Source organism: Miniopterus schreibersii (assembly GCF_964146895.1).
Source record: "Miniopterus schreibersii genome assembly, chromosome: 6".
Taxonomy (NCBI): Eukaryota; Metazoa; Chordata; class Mammalia; order Chiroptera; family Miniopteridae; genus Miniopterus; species Miniopterus schreibersii.
Genome location: NC_138107.1, coordinates 10,304,634 through 10,319,577, shown reverse-complemented (window position 1 = coordinate 10,319,577; position 14,944 = coordinate 10,304,634). Strand labels below are relative to the sequence as shown.

Below are 14,944 nucleotides of genomic sequence, written 5' to 3'. Positions count from 1 at the left end.
ACATTTAAAAATAATGGGTCAATGCCTGGGCAAACCTAAATAAGCATTATGGTATAAAACAATAATTATATGTTAAGTGGGGGTAAAAAAAGATAAAATTAAAATACTGAAATGTCAGGAGAGAAATGACTGTAGTTAAACCTAAGAGGCTTTGACTGAGAGGAGGGCAAAGATACCGATTTTAGGCTTAAGCTAAAATGAACGCTGAAACGTCTAGGGCAGCCAGGAAAGGGGCAGAAACAGAGCACGTCACTCACAGGTTAGCAGAGGGGAAACACAGAGTAAGAAAAACTCACGTCCAGCAAAAAGCCAAAATGGAGGAAGAAGGAACAAAACACAGAAGTAGTGGTGCAAAGAAGCAACATTTCATATTTATTCTTTACATTTTATACACGTTATAAATGTTCTTGTACTTATTCGATAGGTTTTAAAAAGAAGCAGCCAGACGAGTGTACAAAGATGTACACATGAGACTGACTGTGCCGGCGTGGGCAGTGGCTCCGGGTAAGGCTCTGTGAGCATCTGCACGGCCCGAATCCCTGGCGCAGCCCCTCTGCGCTGAGGCGAGGCTGCTGAGTGGAGGCTGCCGCGTAGAGAGCGTGGTGCACAGGACGGCACAGTGCGCTCAGTGCCTCGCTGCTGCTGGTGTGCGCACAGGCTCGGAGAAAGCCCAGGGGAGGTGGTAGTGGGACTTCTGTATGATGAGCTTCTGCTTCAATGATCGTTTTCTGTTTTCTGTATTGGTTCTTTTTCTCAATGAGAACGTATGATCTTCTTCTAACAAAGAAGATTAAAACCACTGACATTTTGAAAAATAAGAGGAAAAAAATCCCTGAGAAGCAAAGCCCACAAGGGACAAGAACTCAACAGAGACGAATCAGTGGCAACTGTTTTAGGTTCCCGGGAACGCATCCTACCAATCCCTAATGATCGGCATGTGCTGCCAGAAGGGCCCCCTCTGCCTTTTCTCACAGTACATGGAATGAGAGAATTACCTCTCTCTCTTTATCCCAAGGTGTGAATTAAACAACCTTCTGTGGAAATGGCTCCTGCCAAAATGATCCAGGCTTCTTTGCTTAAGAAAAAGCTGATTTTGTGTAAACCGGGGACTCCTGAATTACTCAGGTGACCTTTAATTTATTTAGGAAACCAGCTTAAGGGTGGAGGGGATGCTTCTGTCTTCAGTATTTTTGATTATTAGGTAGAATACACATCTGGACCCAAACTGTGTATCCTAACAATCGAACACTTTCCAAAGACCCTGCTAAGGTAAGCGCACCTGCCACCAAGCTTCACATGCCGGGCCGTTGGTCAGGTGACGCGCAGCGAGATAAGGGGCCTGCGGCAGACCCACAAAATGTCTGCAACCCAACCAGAGTTGGGGAGTTAGGTCCACATGACCTTTAAACATAAGAAATTCACAATACGGACCAGTAAGGTAAAAGCTGATTTTAATAAACTAAAGTGGGTTTTGTATAATTTTATGTATACTTTTAATTTTACTACTCTTTGGTGATCAACCTCTTTCAGAAGTTGAGGTTTTTAAATATCCCATAAGGCATTTATTTACAAAGTTGAACAAAGGGGACACCTGTAATACTTTCAACAATAAAGATAATTTTTAAAAAATATATCTTTATTGATTTCGGAGAGAGGAAAGGAGAGAGAGAGAGATAGAAACATCAATGATGACAGAGTCATTGATCGAGCCCGCAACCCAAGCATGTGCCCTGACCGGTAATCGAACCCTGATCACCTGGATCCTAGGTCGACGCTCAACCTCTGAGCCACACCTGGCTAGGCAAAGATAAATTTTAAAAAATTAAAAAATAAAAAAGTTGAAGGATAAGTGTATAAATGCACACACACGCAACTGGACATACGAATAGGGAACAGAACGTTCTAAGAAAATGGCACAAAAGGCCTCTGCAATCCAGCACTGGTTGTTTTTCATTACTGATTTTTGAAGTGTGGTGCTATCTCAGTTTTTAAAAGTCATATAAGTAAAAGAAAATACAGATAACAATGTCCTGTGCAGACCCACACTTGCCCTCTTTAATAATATAGGTTGGGGCAAAAGTAGGTTTACAGTTGTTCATATGGAAAATGATACAATAACTAACAAACAATAATACAAGAATAGACTCTCTGTTTCATGTACTCACAACTGTAAACCTGCTTTTGCCCCACCCTATATATAGTATGGAAATAGCTGACGTGACAACAACATGAAGTTATCAACAGTCAGGGTTCCACACGTTGTTACATAACAGAAGTTTAATCAGAAATTTAAATGTGTACGTGACTCACACTACTCCGTGACCTATTCTGGCACTGCGCTCCAGCACACAGTGAGGACAGGGTGTGCTAGAGGAGATGCAGGTGTCACCATCGCAGGCGTCTTATGTGGAGCCATGACATTCCAGGCAAGTCTGGGTAACGTCAAACCTCTGACTTTATCGTGAACTCCGTGGAACCAAATTTCCACTGACCCCTAGAGCTCTGTTTCTTCCATCAGACAACCCCCAGACCCAATGTTTTAATCCCCCCTTTCCCCTCGCCTGAACTGCTCCTTGTGCCCCCTCCTTTAACATCAATGACCTCACTCAGCTGCCCAACCTGCGAACTTCAGAGGCGGCCTCCTCCCTGACATCACTCCTCAGCTCTTCTCAGTTCCCAAGTCCTATTTCCAAATTGTGTGTAGCACCTGTGTAGAAATGTCCAGCATCGTCATCCTTACTGCCTTTAGAACTGTCCCAAACTCACGTGGTGCCCACATCTCCCACAGCCAGTCTCTGCACTGTGTCAGCATCTCTGTTAGGTCGCTTTCCTCTTCCAGCCCCACCCCCACCCCACCCCCACAGGCTCCAGGAACACTGGACTCAGCTCCCCAAACCTACCACACACTTTCACAGCCTTGTGCCCCTCCTTGGAGAGCTCCTTCCTGTATGTGCCCTCATCTGTGTTTTTGTTCACTGCACTAAAGTGTCATTTTTTAATTGCACATCTTTAAGGTGTACAACTTGATCTGATATACGGGCACATCCTTACTGCTGGCTCCCTTCCTCTCTCCTTGCATTCTGTCCCTCTTGCCCTGGGCTGCAGTCACTGCCTCCACACCCACCCCTCCTCCAACCTGAGAGCCCCTGCACATCCGTTAAGGCACAACTCAGATGTGGCCTCGCTCAGTCACTAGCTTACTTTGATCCCTAAATGGAAATTGATTGCTCCTTGGCCTTTGTTCTCATAGCCATGTGTGTGTGTGTGTCCTGACTTTAGAGTTTACCATATTGTATTACATAATTGTTTGCCATTCATTTATCTTCTCTGATAGATGATGAGCTCTAAGGCAACGACTGTGTCTTACTAATCCTCAAGTTGGCTGGAGAGTAAGTTCTCAATAAATACTTGTTTGCTGAATGGAGGCCAATGGGCTTGAATTTTATAAAACCTCAGATATAAAGGAGAGCAATTTTCTAATATATTTAAAGGGCATCAAACTTTAATTATTTGTTTCTTCTTATGGTAAAAGTATACCATCATTACTATTTGTCTATTTCCTGGCACCTTTCCACATACAAAGATAGATATATCTTTAAAGGTCAAAGAGAAGAAAACCACAGTAAATTTCCATTCATACTAAGAAAATCATAACTGATTCTTCCTACCTGTTCTAACCACACGTAAAATGGGGAACAGCCCCATATCTGGGATTCTCAGGCACTCTCCTGGCTCACCTTCAGCTGGCATCCCCTTGGAAACACTCTGGGTGCCAGCAGCACACACCACTGTGGGCGGCCAGCCTGCTCCTGGCAGCACCGCCTCACTCACCAGCACTCCAGTGAAGGGCCAGTGGAGGCGGTGCTGCTGCTGGATCCCACCTGAGAAATCGCTTCCATGGTGGGTCATTTAATCAATTTTGTGAGGTGATTTGGAAACAGTCCTTGAGACACAGCCATGGGGAAGAGTCCCTGAAAAGCTGACCAATTTCACATAAGAGCTGAACAAGCTCTCAGATCATCTCCCACCACACACTGGGCACCCAATGCCAGTGGTGTACGGCCTCCATTCTATTTCTTTTCCCACAATGTGATTTTAAGTTTGCAAAGACAGAAAAGGCAGAAGCCTACCTAACTAGCTACAATGGAGAACAGCAAATATCTCTATACACCTCAAAAACCCAAACGCTCTCAGGAAAACAGTCCCCATAAGTAAATGCTCGGGGGTGGGGAAAGAGAAAGATGACATTCCACTTGCTTTGGCCCTGAGTTACTTCTAGAAGGAATTTCTCCTTGAAGTAAACATGGGAGGAAGCTCATATTGGTATTGTCACTCGGTGGTTTTGGGGAGTCATCTAGGCCGTCCCTGTCGGGTGGTCATGGATAATATAAATGCAAAACAACTGAAAAAGAGAACTGTCTCTAAAATAAATAATTAACCATCTAATGAGAAATTAGTGCACTATCATATCCAAATCAGCCTCAATGTAGACACATCTTTGCACAGGAAACATGTACAACGAGCATAATTTGTTTTTTTTAAATCTGAAACTCAGCCGTGTAGGCTAACAAGAAAAGAAATACAATTAAATTCAAACTGCGTAGGAATGAATATAAAAGTTGTAATAAGACATTTGATAAATTTCAGAAGGTAGAAAAATATGCATAACTGCTAATGAGAAAAAGAGGGAAAATAAATAACTGTTTTTGACATTGAGATAGTTGAATTTGCAATGTCCTTGGTACCTTATAAATCTAGATAATAAAACTATTTAAACTATGCAGAGTGATTAAACTATGCATTTTCATGGTTCCTGTCACCAAGGTATCTAAGCTCTTGGGAGAGGTTTTATTTATTTTAAAGCATTTTTCAGCTTGCTTTTCCTCCTCTACTTCTGCATTCTTAAGCAAAGACAGTGGGGAGAGACTTATGGTCCCCCTTCTCAAAGCTCCCCCTCCTCTCTAATTTGTGGATGCTAACGTCAGAGTGCAGATTCCGATAAGCAGGGGGACAGATTCTCCACCATGGCCCAGTTACAGCCCCTGAGCCTATCTGGAAGCAAGAGCACTTTTGAATGACATGAGCAGTCAGATAAATTAATACGAATCCCTCTAGCTACAACAGTCACATCGATTTAGCCGGTGTATCTCAGGGAGTCCATCCCCTCTCTGTCTTCAACTGTTATCTCTACACAAAGGCACTCAAACCTCTCACCTGGGCACCGAGTCCATGTTTCTCACCCCACTCAGACGCATCCCACTGTCTTTCCTAACTCAATACACCCCAAGCAGGACTCTTCTTCAAACACACTCCTGTTCCTAACACCTCCATCATCTCAGCTCCCAGACCAGAACCGGCAGAGGAACCTTTGATTACTTTTTTTTAGCTCACACAGATGTGGGGAGTTACATCTTACTGGAGTGGGAAGGGTGTGCGTGGGAGAAGGAGACTGCGGATAGGTTTTAGCTGGGAGGCTGCTTCAGTTATTGTTTACTGCCTCCTAGTGGCTGGTGAGGGAACAGCGAGGGGTTGGAGCACAGCCCTCCAAGAAGGCTCAACTGCCAAAAGAGTGAGACCCAGACTCTAGTTGCCAGGTATTTCAGAGCCCAGAGGAGACAAGGGCCAAGCCTAGGGCAAAGCTCACCCAGAGACCGAGAAAATGACCAAACGCAGAGCTGTAGAACAGCGCCTACTGCCTGAGCAGGAACCGGAAAGGGCCACGGTCTCTGGAAAGAGGAGAGCAGGGGCGAGTGGAGAAGGTCCTATGACAGACCAAGTGGGAAGTTAAGAGTGAAGAGAAATCAGAAGAGAGGGCCACAAGTCTTAGAGACCAGCTGGCTGTCTCTGGCAGGAATAGTACTCCATCTGAGGCAGAGGTCCAGGGCGTTTTACTTGGCCTCACTCAGCGTGATGGGAGCTTATAAGACCCTGACAGTCTAGTTTGAGAAAGACAGCTGTGCCATCGACAGCATGCCTGCCAGCAATGGCATGTAAGCCTGTGCACAGGGCTGCGAAGAGAAACACCAAAACACAAAGGTTTGCCACGCCCTCAGCCCAGCAGGAACAAATGAGAGAAAACTGCAGAAGGTTCCCAGCCTTGTTCTATATTCATTAATTGTATCAGTCCCCTTCACTCTACCCTCTGCATCCTGTCACCATCCCTAATTGCAGCCTGCACATCACACACAGGGCCTCCAAGATGGTCTATTCGTCCAAATAGCCCTTAGATGTAGGAAAATGTGCTCAATTTCACTCAAAATAAGACAAAACAAAACTGTGCTGTCATATTGGTGAAAACCCAAAATTTCCCCAATGCTGGTAATGAGACTGTGAAGAAACAGGCACTTGCATTGTTGGTGAGAGTAACAGCATAGCCCGGTGTAAGGAAATTTGGCAAGATCTACTAGGCCTTCATTTAGCGATTTACCCTGAACACACAGCTCCAACAATATGAGAAATCATAGACATGAGATTATTCATTGAAAAATTATTTGGGATAGAGAGGTATTGGAAACAACCTGAAATTCCCACCCACAGGAGAATGGATGGGTGAACTGTGGTGCATATGAACACTGGAGGAGCACGCAGCTGTGAAATAATGAGGAGATATCTATGAACTGACACGGAGTGGTTATAAGAGACACCGTTAAGTGAAAAAGGCTAAACACAAAATAATATATATAGTATGGCAACTTTGTTTAAGAAAGAAAGGGTAATGAGAATATATGTACATATGTATGTATGTCTGAGCAAAAAGAAACACAGGGAAGGTAAACCAGTAACTAATGCATTTGGTTGCCCACAAAGAAAGGGGGAAGTGGGTTGGCAATGAGACTTCTCTAAGAACAACTTCTTATCTAGTTGTGACTTTCAGCCACGTTCATGTTTCACATAATTAAAACAATGAACAAAGGTGGAAAAAACTAAAATGTAATACAAATAAAAACAAAGTACCTATGTATCAGTTGATAGCATAACCACACAGAAAAAAATCTGAGTGACTTTTGAACGTCATACTCTGTGCGTCCTCAGTGGGATCTATTCTAAGGGCAAAAAGAACAGCAAAGAAATCTCGACCTGCACGCAGGACATTTGTTGTTGGTAGTGGTATTGGTAGGGTTACTTGGAGCAAGTAAGTATATATATTGAAGTTGCTGGGAGCCAGCATTCTCATCTTGGGAGAAAGGAGATATCAAGATGGAATGAGGGAAGACAAGAAACAGCTGTGGGGTATACAGTTAGAATTGGAGTTATTAGTATTAGCTTATGATATTTTTTAAAAACACACACATATTTCCTAGCTCTGTTCACTGAGAGGGGCTACAAATATGCACACACATAGAGACAGAGCAGTAAGTGTGGTTATATAGGGACATAGCTGTAGATATATAAATATACAGAGGTTTAAATATAGAAGAAGAAAAGGCCAATGGAACAAAATGTGAATAATCAGTGAATCTTGGTAAAGAGTATATGAGAGTTTACTGTGCACTTGCAGCTTTTCTGAGGGTTTGTAATAGCTCAGAATAAAAGTCCAGGGAAAGACACTTTGTCTCTCTATTGCTTTCCATTTGAATTACATTTTAGTTGCCCTGCTTTGAACCCTTTTGAGCTTTGGTTTATCCTTCTTGAGAGCTGGTGACCAAAATGCCTTCAGTAATCCAGGCATAGGCATGCCATCCCCGTAAGTCAGGGCGAGATGGTGTCAACCCTGTTTTATGTGCTCCCTGGCAGGATCCCGTAGCACATGACAGCATCATATTTCTAGGAACCAGCTCTCATGACTCCTCGGGCTCTCGCCAAGGGTGGAATCCAAGTTCTAAGCCCTCATATATGAACCACTTCAACTGCTAATTTACAAGTGCGTCAGAACTTAGTGGCCATTTTTCTGCCTGCTCACATGAGATATTTCTCTAGATTTTCCTCACTCACTAGATTCTCCACAAACTGGAAGAATTTAGCATCCCTGTTGCAGTCCACAAATATTCTCTGAGCATCAGGCACTGGATAGTATTGGAGGAACAGTGGCGAAAACAAGCCAAAGTTTCAACATAAAGGAGCTTACGTTAAATGATGGCAGCCAGACAACAGCAAACAAACAAGCAAACGCAGAGTGTGTCAGTTAATGATAAAATCTATAGAGAAAAGCAGACAAGGAGGATGGCCTCGAGGTGGGGCTGGGAAGCCGTTTGCAGTTGTTCAATAGGGCAGCTGGGAAGGCTTCTTTGACAGGTAAGCGAAGGATGGAAGAGGTGAGAAGCTGAGCCACAGTGCTATGTGGGGGGAAGGGCCTGCCAGGAAGTGCAAGTATCTGGCAGTGAGAGCTGTGGGGCCCACCTGAGTGACAGGAAGCCAGCAGGGGAGCTGATGGCCACCAGTGAGGGAGAGGGTAGAAAGCGACCAGGCCAAGAGGTTGGGGGCAGGTGGAATTATTGGGCCTTGTAGGTCAACTGTAGGTCACGGTTGACCTTTGATCTTGACTTGACTTGGATAAGACAGGAGCCTTCAGAGGGTTCTGGGCAGAGGAGTGGCATGCTCTGACTCACATTTTTAAAGTCTCAGCTAAAGCAAAACTATTTCTCTGTTTTCTCTTTCAGATAATGTTTAGGTTGATATGCAAATAGGCCCCTGAGGAATCCCTTTAATTTCTTCACTTTTTTCCTGTCTCTGGCTAATTTTATGACAGTTTTTATTCTTCAAATAACAGAGCTGCCACCAAAGAGCCATCAGGGTTCTCTCGTGGGGGTTGAAGCTGGGTGAGCCATTTGTGGGTCTTTAGAGTGACCCCACGTCTTTGAAGACAACAAGAACATGAGAGAGAATAGAGGAAATGGAGAATCAGAATTAACATGAGTGACTGAGAGGCCAAGAGACCACGCCTCATGAGGGGTGAGGCAGTGGTCAGGGGTGGGAGCCCACAGGGACTCTGGGGCTGCCTGGCGGAGGCAAAGACCCAGGCGAGGACGTCCAGGCGAGGATGTCCAGGTGAGCATGTCGCTGTGGCTGTAGGTGAGCGATGGGAGAGAGGCATGCCGCATGCCGTCTCAGCCATTACAGCTTAGACTCTACCAGAGGAGTCTTGGTTTCTTTCTGTTTCCTAAAACCATGCTCCGAGACATCAACTTTGTGGTCTTTCATCAACAGGTCAGAGGCCACGACCATCCAGTGGAGAATCGGAGCTGGGGCTTCTTGGAATCCTCTCTGTGGAGCCGGGAGGTACTGTTTTCAGGTGGGGACTTCCAGAGCAATAAGGGATGAGACCTCATCCAAAGCAAAGGTCCTAGAAGAGGCTTGGGACCTGGATCCCCTTCCTATCTCTCCATTCGGTGCTTCTTGCCTCGGTGACTGGAGCAGGGATCTCCCTTGGAGATGCAACACCCCGGGCCCCCCTGGAAGGCTCCACATCCATGCCCTGTACACCTTGCTCACTGCCCTGTGCCCATGTAGATGGCCAGTGACAAAGGAGGCTGGTGAGCAGGTAGAGACGGGACCACGAAAGGGAGGGTCAAGCAGAAGTGCCATCCGCACCCTCCTCTCTCTACCCTCCTGGTCCTATTAGATTCTACTTATGACCACTGTTCTTAATGGACTTTTTTGAGGTCAGAGGCAAGGAGCTGGGAGACTGCTGTCCTATCAGTGGAGAGCATAAGTACCAATAACACCAGCTGGTTTTATGAGATGACAGAGAAGTAATCAATGCATAAATTAGAGCCTTAGCGTTGTCATAAATCCAGAGCATTGGGATTTAGTGAGGGGAAAGCAGCCAAGATATGACAAAGTTGTAATTGGGAGACAGGAAGTGGCACTATTTTTCACAATAAAATAAAAAAGCAGGGAAAGTGGAGAGATTAAGAGAGAAAATGAAATGCACAGTCCTTGCCAGGCTAAGTTACAAATGACTCCTTCAAATTTAAAAAATGCCAGGAACTTACGTGATATCGGCATTCGGGTGAAGCCCAAAGACTTCGGGGTTGTCCAGGGAGGGCAGTAACTGGATATATTCAAAATACTGGTCCAAGGTTTTGCATACGGGGATTTTATAACCGGTATAAAAACAGAACGATGGTTCAAACATTTTCTCACTGAACCAGACCTACATGGGAGAGAAGAGAGAAGAAATAAAATCGATAAACATCTAAATGGAAACCGCTCCTGTTAAAGAGGAAGGGCTGCCTTATTTCCATTTTAATAGTTTTTAATATTGAGGTTGAAAGCACCTAAACACAACCACTGATAGAATAATGAGCACACAGATGAAGAAAAGAGAGAGCCCGCGACACAAAGCAATGAGGCCCCAGCCTCCGCGTAACGGCCAAGAAGGTATTTGCCAACAGCACAGAGCAGAGGGCCGCCCTGCACGTCTGCTCTGACCCAGCAGCCGGACGACACTCCATCCCTCTTTGGAAGAGAGGTGGTGACATACTGTAGAGTAGATGAGGTGACAACCACACACACGTGTGCGCACACACACACACATGGGACAGTAGCTGGCGTTTTCAGCGTGGTCCCTCTCCCCCAGCGGGGCTCCTGGGGGAAGGGGCTCTGCCTGTGCTCACTGTGGCTCACAGAGGTATTAAGCACCACATGAGGCCAGAAAAACTTCTTCCAAAGCTCTCCCTTCCCACCCTGAGCTGGAGAGCTCCCTCTGTTAATTTAGTTGTGTCCTTGGCCACAAGAAGCAAATGTATCCAACCGTCTTATTGTTCGCCTTAAGGACACCCTATTCTTGTCCCCCATGCGCTGATTATCTGTAATGTAACAGCGAGAGAACGAATACATACTTGGTGTGAATAGACTTATTCTGAAGAGGAAAAAATAATGCTGAATGCCTATGAGCCAGATTTGAGACAATGACTTCAGTATCTAACAGGGCAATTTTCCGGTCGGAAGGGAGATAATGGGGAGTCAGGAAGAGCAGAAATGCAGGCGGATGTCTGAATCACCCGGAGGACTCCCTGCGAAGGAGGTGGGGACTGTGCCTTATTTGGTTAACCACACCTACTCCAGGATCTCTGCTCATATCCTTCCCGCTCTTTCCAGGCCCAGGGATTGTTCTGAATATGAAACACCCCGTGTAACCGGTCTCTCTTTTGCCCCATTCGCCGCACTCCTACCCTATTCAACTTCTGCACACAATGCATTGAGGCCAGAATGAGAACAGAATGCAAAGATGAGGCACGCACAGTCCTTCCCATCAAGGAGCTGGCGACCCAGTGCGGGGCTAAGCCAATTACATAATAGCCATGATACAAAGTGCACTAAGGCAGGAGCCAGAGGAAGTCAAATAAGCAAAGCAGCACGGAGGCTTAAAGCAGGAAGAAAGAGCAGCCAGGTGGGTGTCAGGCAAGGCTTTATCTAGGAGGTGATTTTGGCGGTAAACCTTGAAGGATAGGATTTTGACAGTGGAAGTTGTGATGGGGAGACCCCACAGGCAAAGGCATAGAATAACTAATGCAAAGGTGAGGCAGGTCAGGGAAATGATGAAGTCTCAGGTAAACATAATATGGTGGTGAGAGAGAGGACAGGAAAGGTGGAGTGAGGCCACACTGTGGATGACTATGAATGTCAGGGTGATGACTGGTGCTCATTTAAGAAATTGGGAGCAGTTGAAAGGTATTAGAGGGAGCAGTTCTCTGATCATGGTCATTCATAAGAAAGATTATGTTTCTGGTGATGTGGGTGACGAGGGAGGGGAAGGCCATGGGTCTGCAGCTCGCAGACAACAGGTGACCACTGTGAGCTCTGTGTCGTCAGATGACAAATATCTATAAAAGCAAACTGATGTTTCTTCCTGGTTTTCCATTACCTTATTTATACACACACAAACAATTGGATTCACAAACACAAATAGCTGAGTTTCATCTAATTTGGAGGATATTTTGGGGGTATAGTCAAAATACAGAATATGAAGTCTACATGAAATTACTTTGGGAGATTCTAGAGGGTACTTTACAAAGATATGCAGTCATACTCCAAAGACAAGAAATAAGATTCTACAATTGTTGGTTGGAGGAACGACACACCATAAGACACTGAGACTAGAGAAAACAAAGAGGGGTTCAAAGATTAGCCCCAAAGTGAAAGTCATAGGAACGGAGGGCCCCACTGGAAGGCACTGGTACACACTGAAGCCAGTTCCTGCTTGGGCAGCGCTGGATGCCACAGTCAGGGTGAACTGGCAACAGGGAGGCTAGTCCCCGGGTCAGAAGATAAATGAGGCTGAGGTTGAGGTGCCTTTACTTTCTCCTTCAGAGCTCAGATACAGGGCTGAGTGCATCATACCCCTTTATATTATTGTTCGCATGAGTATAGGCCCCACTGAGTCTTCTCCCCACTCAACCCTGATACTCACTCCCAGTCTCCTCCCCTCTCAGGGCATCTGTTTAAATGTCCTTGATACATGTCTTTGAAAGTGTATTTATCCTTGTGAACTATACATGTGTTATTAGAGATCTCATTTGATTTCATTAATCTCTGCACTCAGCAGGAAGTTTCTAAGATCTGTGCATGATGTCACACAGATTATTTCTTCCAAATGCGGTGCTATATTCCACAACAGGCATCTGCGACATTACTCATCTATTCCCCATGATGACTCCTAGGTTGCCTTCAACTTTCCACATACAATATCACCATTTGCAGACATATCCATTTGTAGACTCTTTCTAGAAATATTATGGGATGTCCCTACCTAGGATACTTAATTTCGGTAAATTTTGCCCAGTGGCTTTCTGGAAGGTCTGTACAGGTCTAACCTCCAGGAGCCAGGTTCCTGCCCTCACACATCATTATGACACCCACCTTTCTCTGCACATAGTTTCAAGAAAACTTGTAAAGGGTTGAAAGGAACATCAGTTTTCTGGTCAGTCCCTAGTTTATCAAAGTACCCCCAAAGCTTGTGCTTTAAATTTTGTTGAAGTTTTCATTTTGTTTGGGTGTGGGTGGGTCATTGAAACAGAGAATTGCCAATATAGATTCTAAAATAAAGAATTCAAGCAACCATAAAACACTCACATATCTGCTTTTCTCCCATTTGGTAATATATATTGCTTCTTTAACATGTATAATTTTAACAGGAGCTTGAATCTGGTGAGTTATATATACTACTCATCCTTGACATGAAGGGTGAAAGCCATGACTGCTAAGAACACTCTCCAGAAAATGTTCAAAGTGATACATGTGGGTTTCACTGGGCACAGAGAAAAAAATGAACACTTCATCAATTTTCAATTGTCTGACCTAATGGAAAAGATGAGAAAACTCAAATTATGGTCCATTTTCCAATCAGTTATTTTGGGGCTTAAAGTCGCTCTGCGTGGTTTCAGAGAAAGAAGCGGGGAGATTATGTGCAGTGTTTTCCTGGAGGCGAGGAGGCTGGGAGGGGCCCTGGGCATGCACAGCTCATCTGTACGGAAGATTCACAGACCACAAGCATATTACTAGATGGTTTGGTTTCGGTTTTGGTTTTGGTTTTAATTTTGTTTTGTTGGCTGATTGTTTGCAGCAGTTCGGCTCTATATTTCTTTTCCCCCTTAAGTTTGGCTTATGTATTACAAAAAAATATTTTTGTTTAAAAAGAAAATATAATAAAATGTCTCCATACCTTCCCCCCCACAACTGACTTACTCTAGCAAAGCAATTAAGTAGACGTTTATCGAAGTCATCTGTCACTCTGCCTCCATACTGCACTTCTCCAATCATGTACCGAACCGTACTCCACGATACACCCTGTATTAAAAATAAAAAAGAATTCTTCACCGTCCGTGCAATCAGAAAATCCTAAACATTTCAGGCCCTTCCTAGAGGCAAGGTCTGGGAAAGGAGGCACCCGCTGGGCTGCATGTAAACCCCTCATTATGTTACCTTAACAGCCCTGCTGCTCTAACACAACGGGAACCGCTACAGTTTGTTCACTAACAGCAAACCCAAACACTGAACATTCATGAATATGTTGCTCACCGATTGTTTAAAATAGGGGATAAAACCTATTTTTCACTCTGTGGCTAGAATCACCTATAGTGCTCGTTACAGCAATGCCAAGCTGCTAGAGCAGAAAGCGGTGTTTAGTGAAGAAAAGAAAAACCACGTAATCGACACTCCAACATGCACGCTTAGTAACGTATCTTCTGACTCAGCATGAGAACAACTAGAAAGTGATTCAGTCACAACATTTTCTAAACGAAGTCCTTTGGTGTCTCACTCTGTGAGCTTAACTACATGAAAGTGTATTCATTTCCACGGCAATTTTATACCAGCAATGCATTTCAGATAGTAATAGTTTTTTATTTAAAAATCACTTCAGTACCTCTGAGGTAGGAGACATAAGGATGCTTGACTTTACTTTCTCTCGGTTAAAACTTTATTTTCAGTTCTGTGGCGTTTCAAAGCAACTATTTCAGGAGAGTTGTTCCTTGTATATACCAACATGATAAATCATCACAGAATATAAACCCGCGATATGATTCATCAAAATGTCATAGTCAACTTATTATCTCCTTGTAATGTCAAGGGAAAATGGTTTGATTGTGGATTTCCCACCCACCCAGATAAAGACTCACCCTGGCTTAGCATCACCACCACTACAAAGTCTCATTTCCCTCTGGATCTGCTAGAAGGCGAGCAGGACACTGGTACTCACTGAGCCCCATTAGCACCATAAGCTGTGCTTTCACGATGCTAACTCACTCTCTACAGAACCATGGCCATTTTAGGTGAGGAATCAGGCTCCCAGAGGCTCAGGGACTTGCTCCAGCTCACAGTCCTTATTAACACACGTGTGAAAGGGCAACCAGGTTTGCACTCTTTGCTCTGTGACCTTGAGGAAGCCCTTTATTCTCTTTTGTCTACTACCTCAACGGTAAAACGGGGCTGGTAGTGATGCCTCCCCTTAGAGTTGTGAAAATAAAGATGAAACCCTGCCCGGGGAAGCACTCCGAGGGCTGTG

The 14,944-nt window shown here is 44.6% G+C and overlaps 1 protein-coding gene across 1 annotated transcript in view; it reads right to left on the bottom strand.

Moving 5' to 3' along the window:
* DNAH8 (dynein axonemal heavy chain 8) overlaps nucleotides 1–14,944 on the bottom strand; it is a 248,175-nt gene that overhangs the window by 24,240 nt on the left and 208,991 nt on the right. Inside the window, exons 86-87 of the mRNA XM_081141591.1 lie at nucleotides 13,627–13,728; nucleotides 9,933–10,093 (exon numbers count right to left, since the gene is read on the bottom strand). Of these exons, the coding sequence (XP_080997717.1) occupies nucleotides 9,933–10,093; nucleotides 13,627–13,728 (263 nt within the window). The remainder of the gene's footprint in view (nucleotides 1–9,932; nucleotides 10,094–13,626; nucleotides 13,729–14,944) is intronic.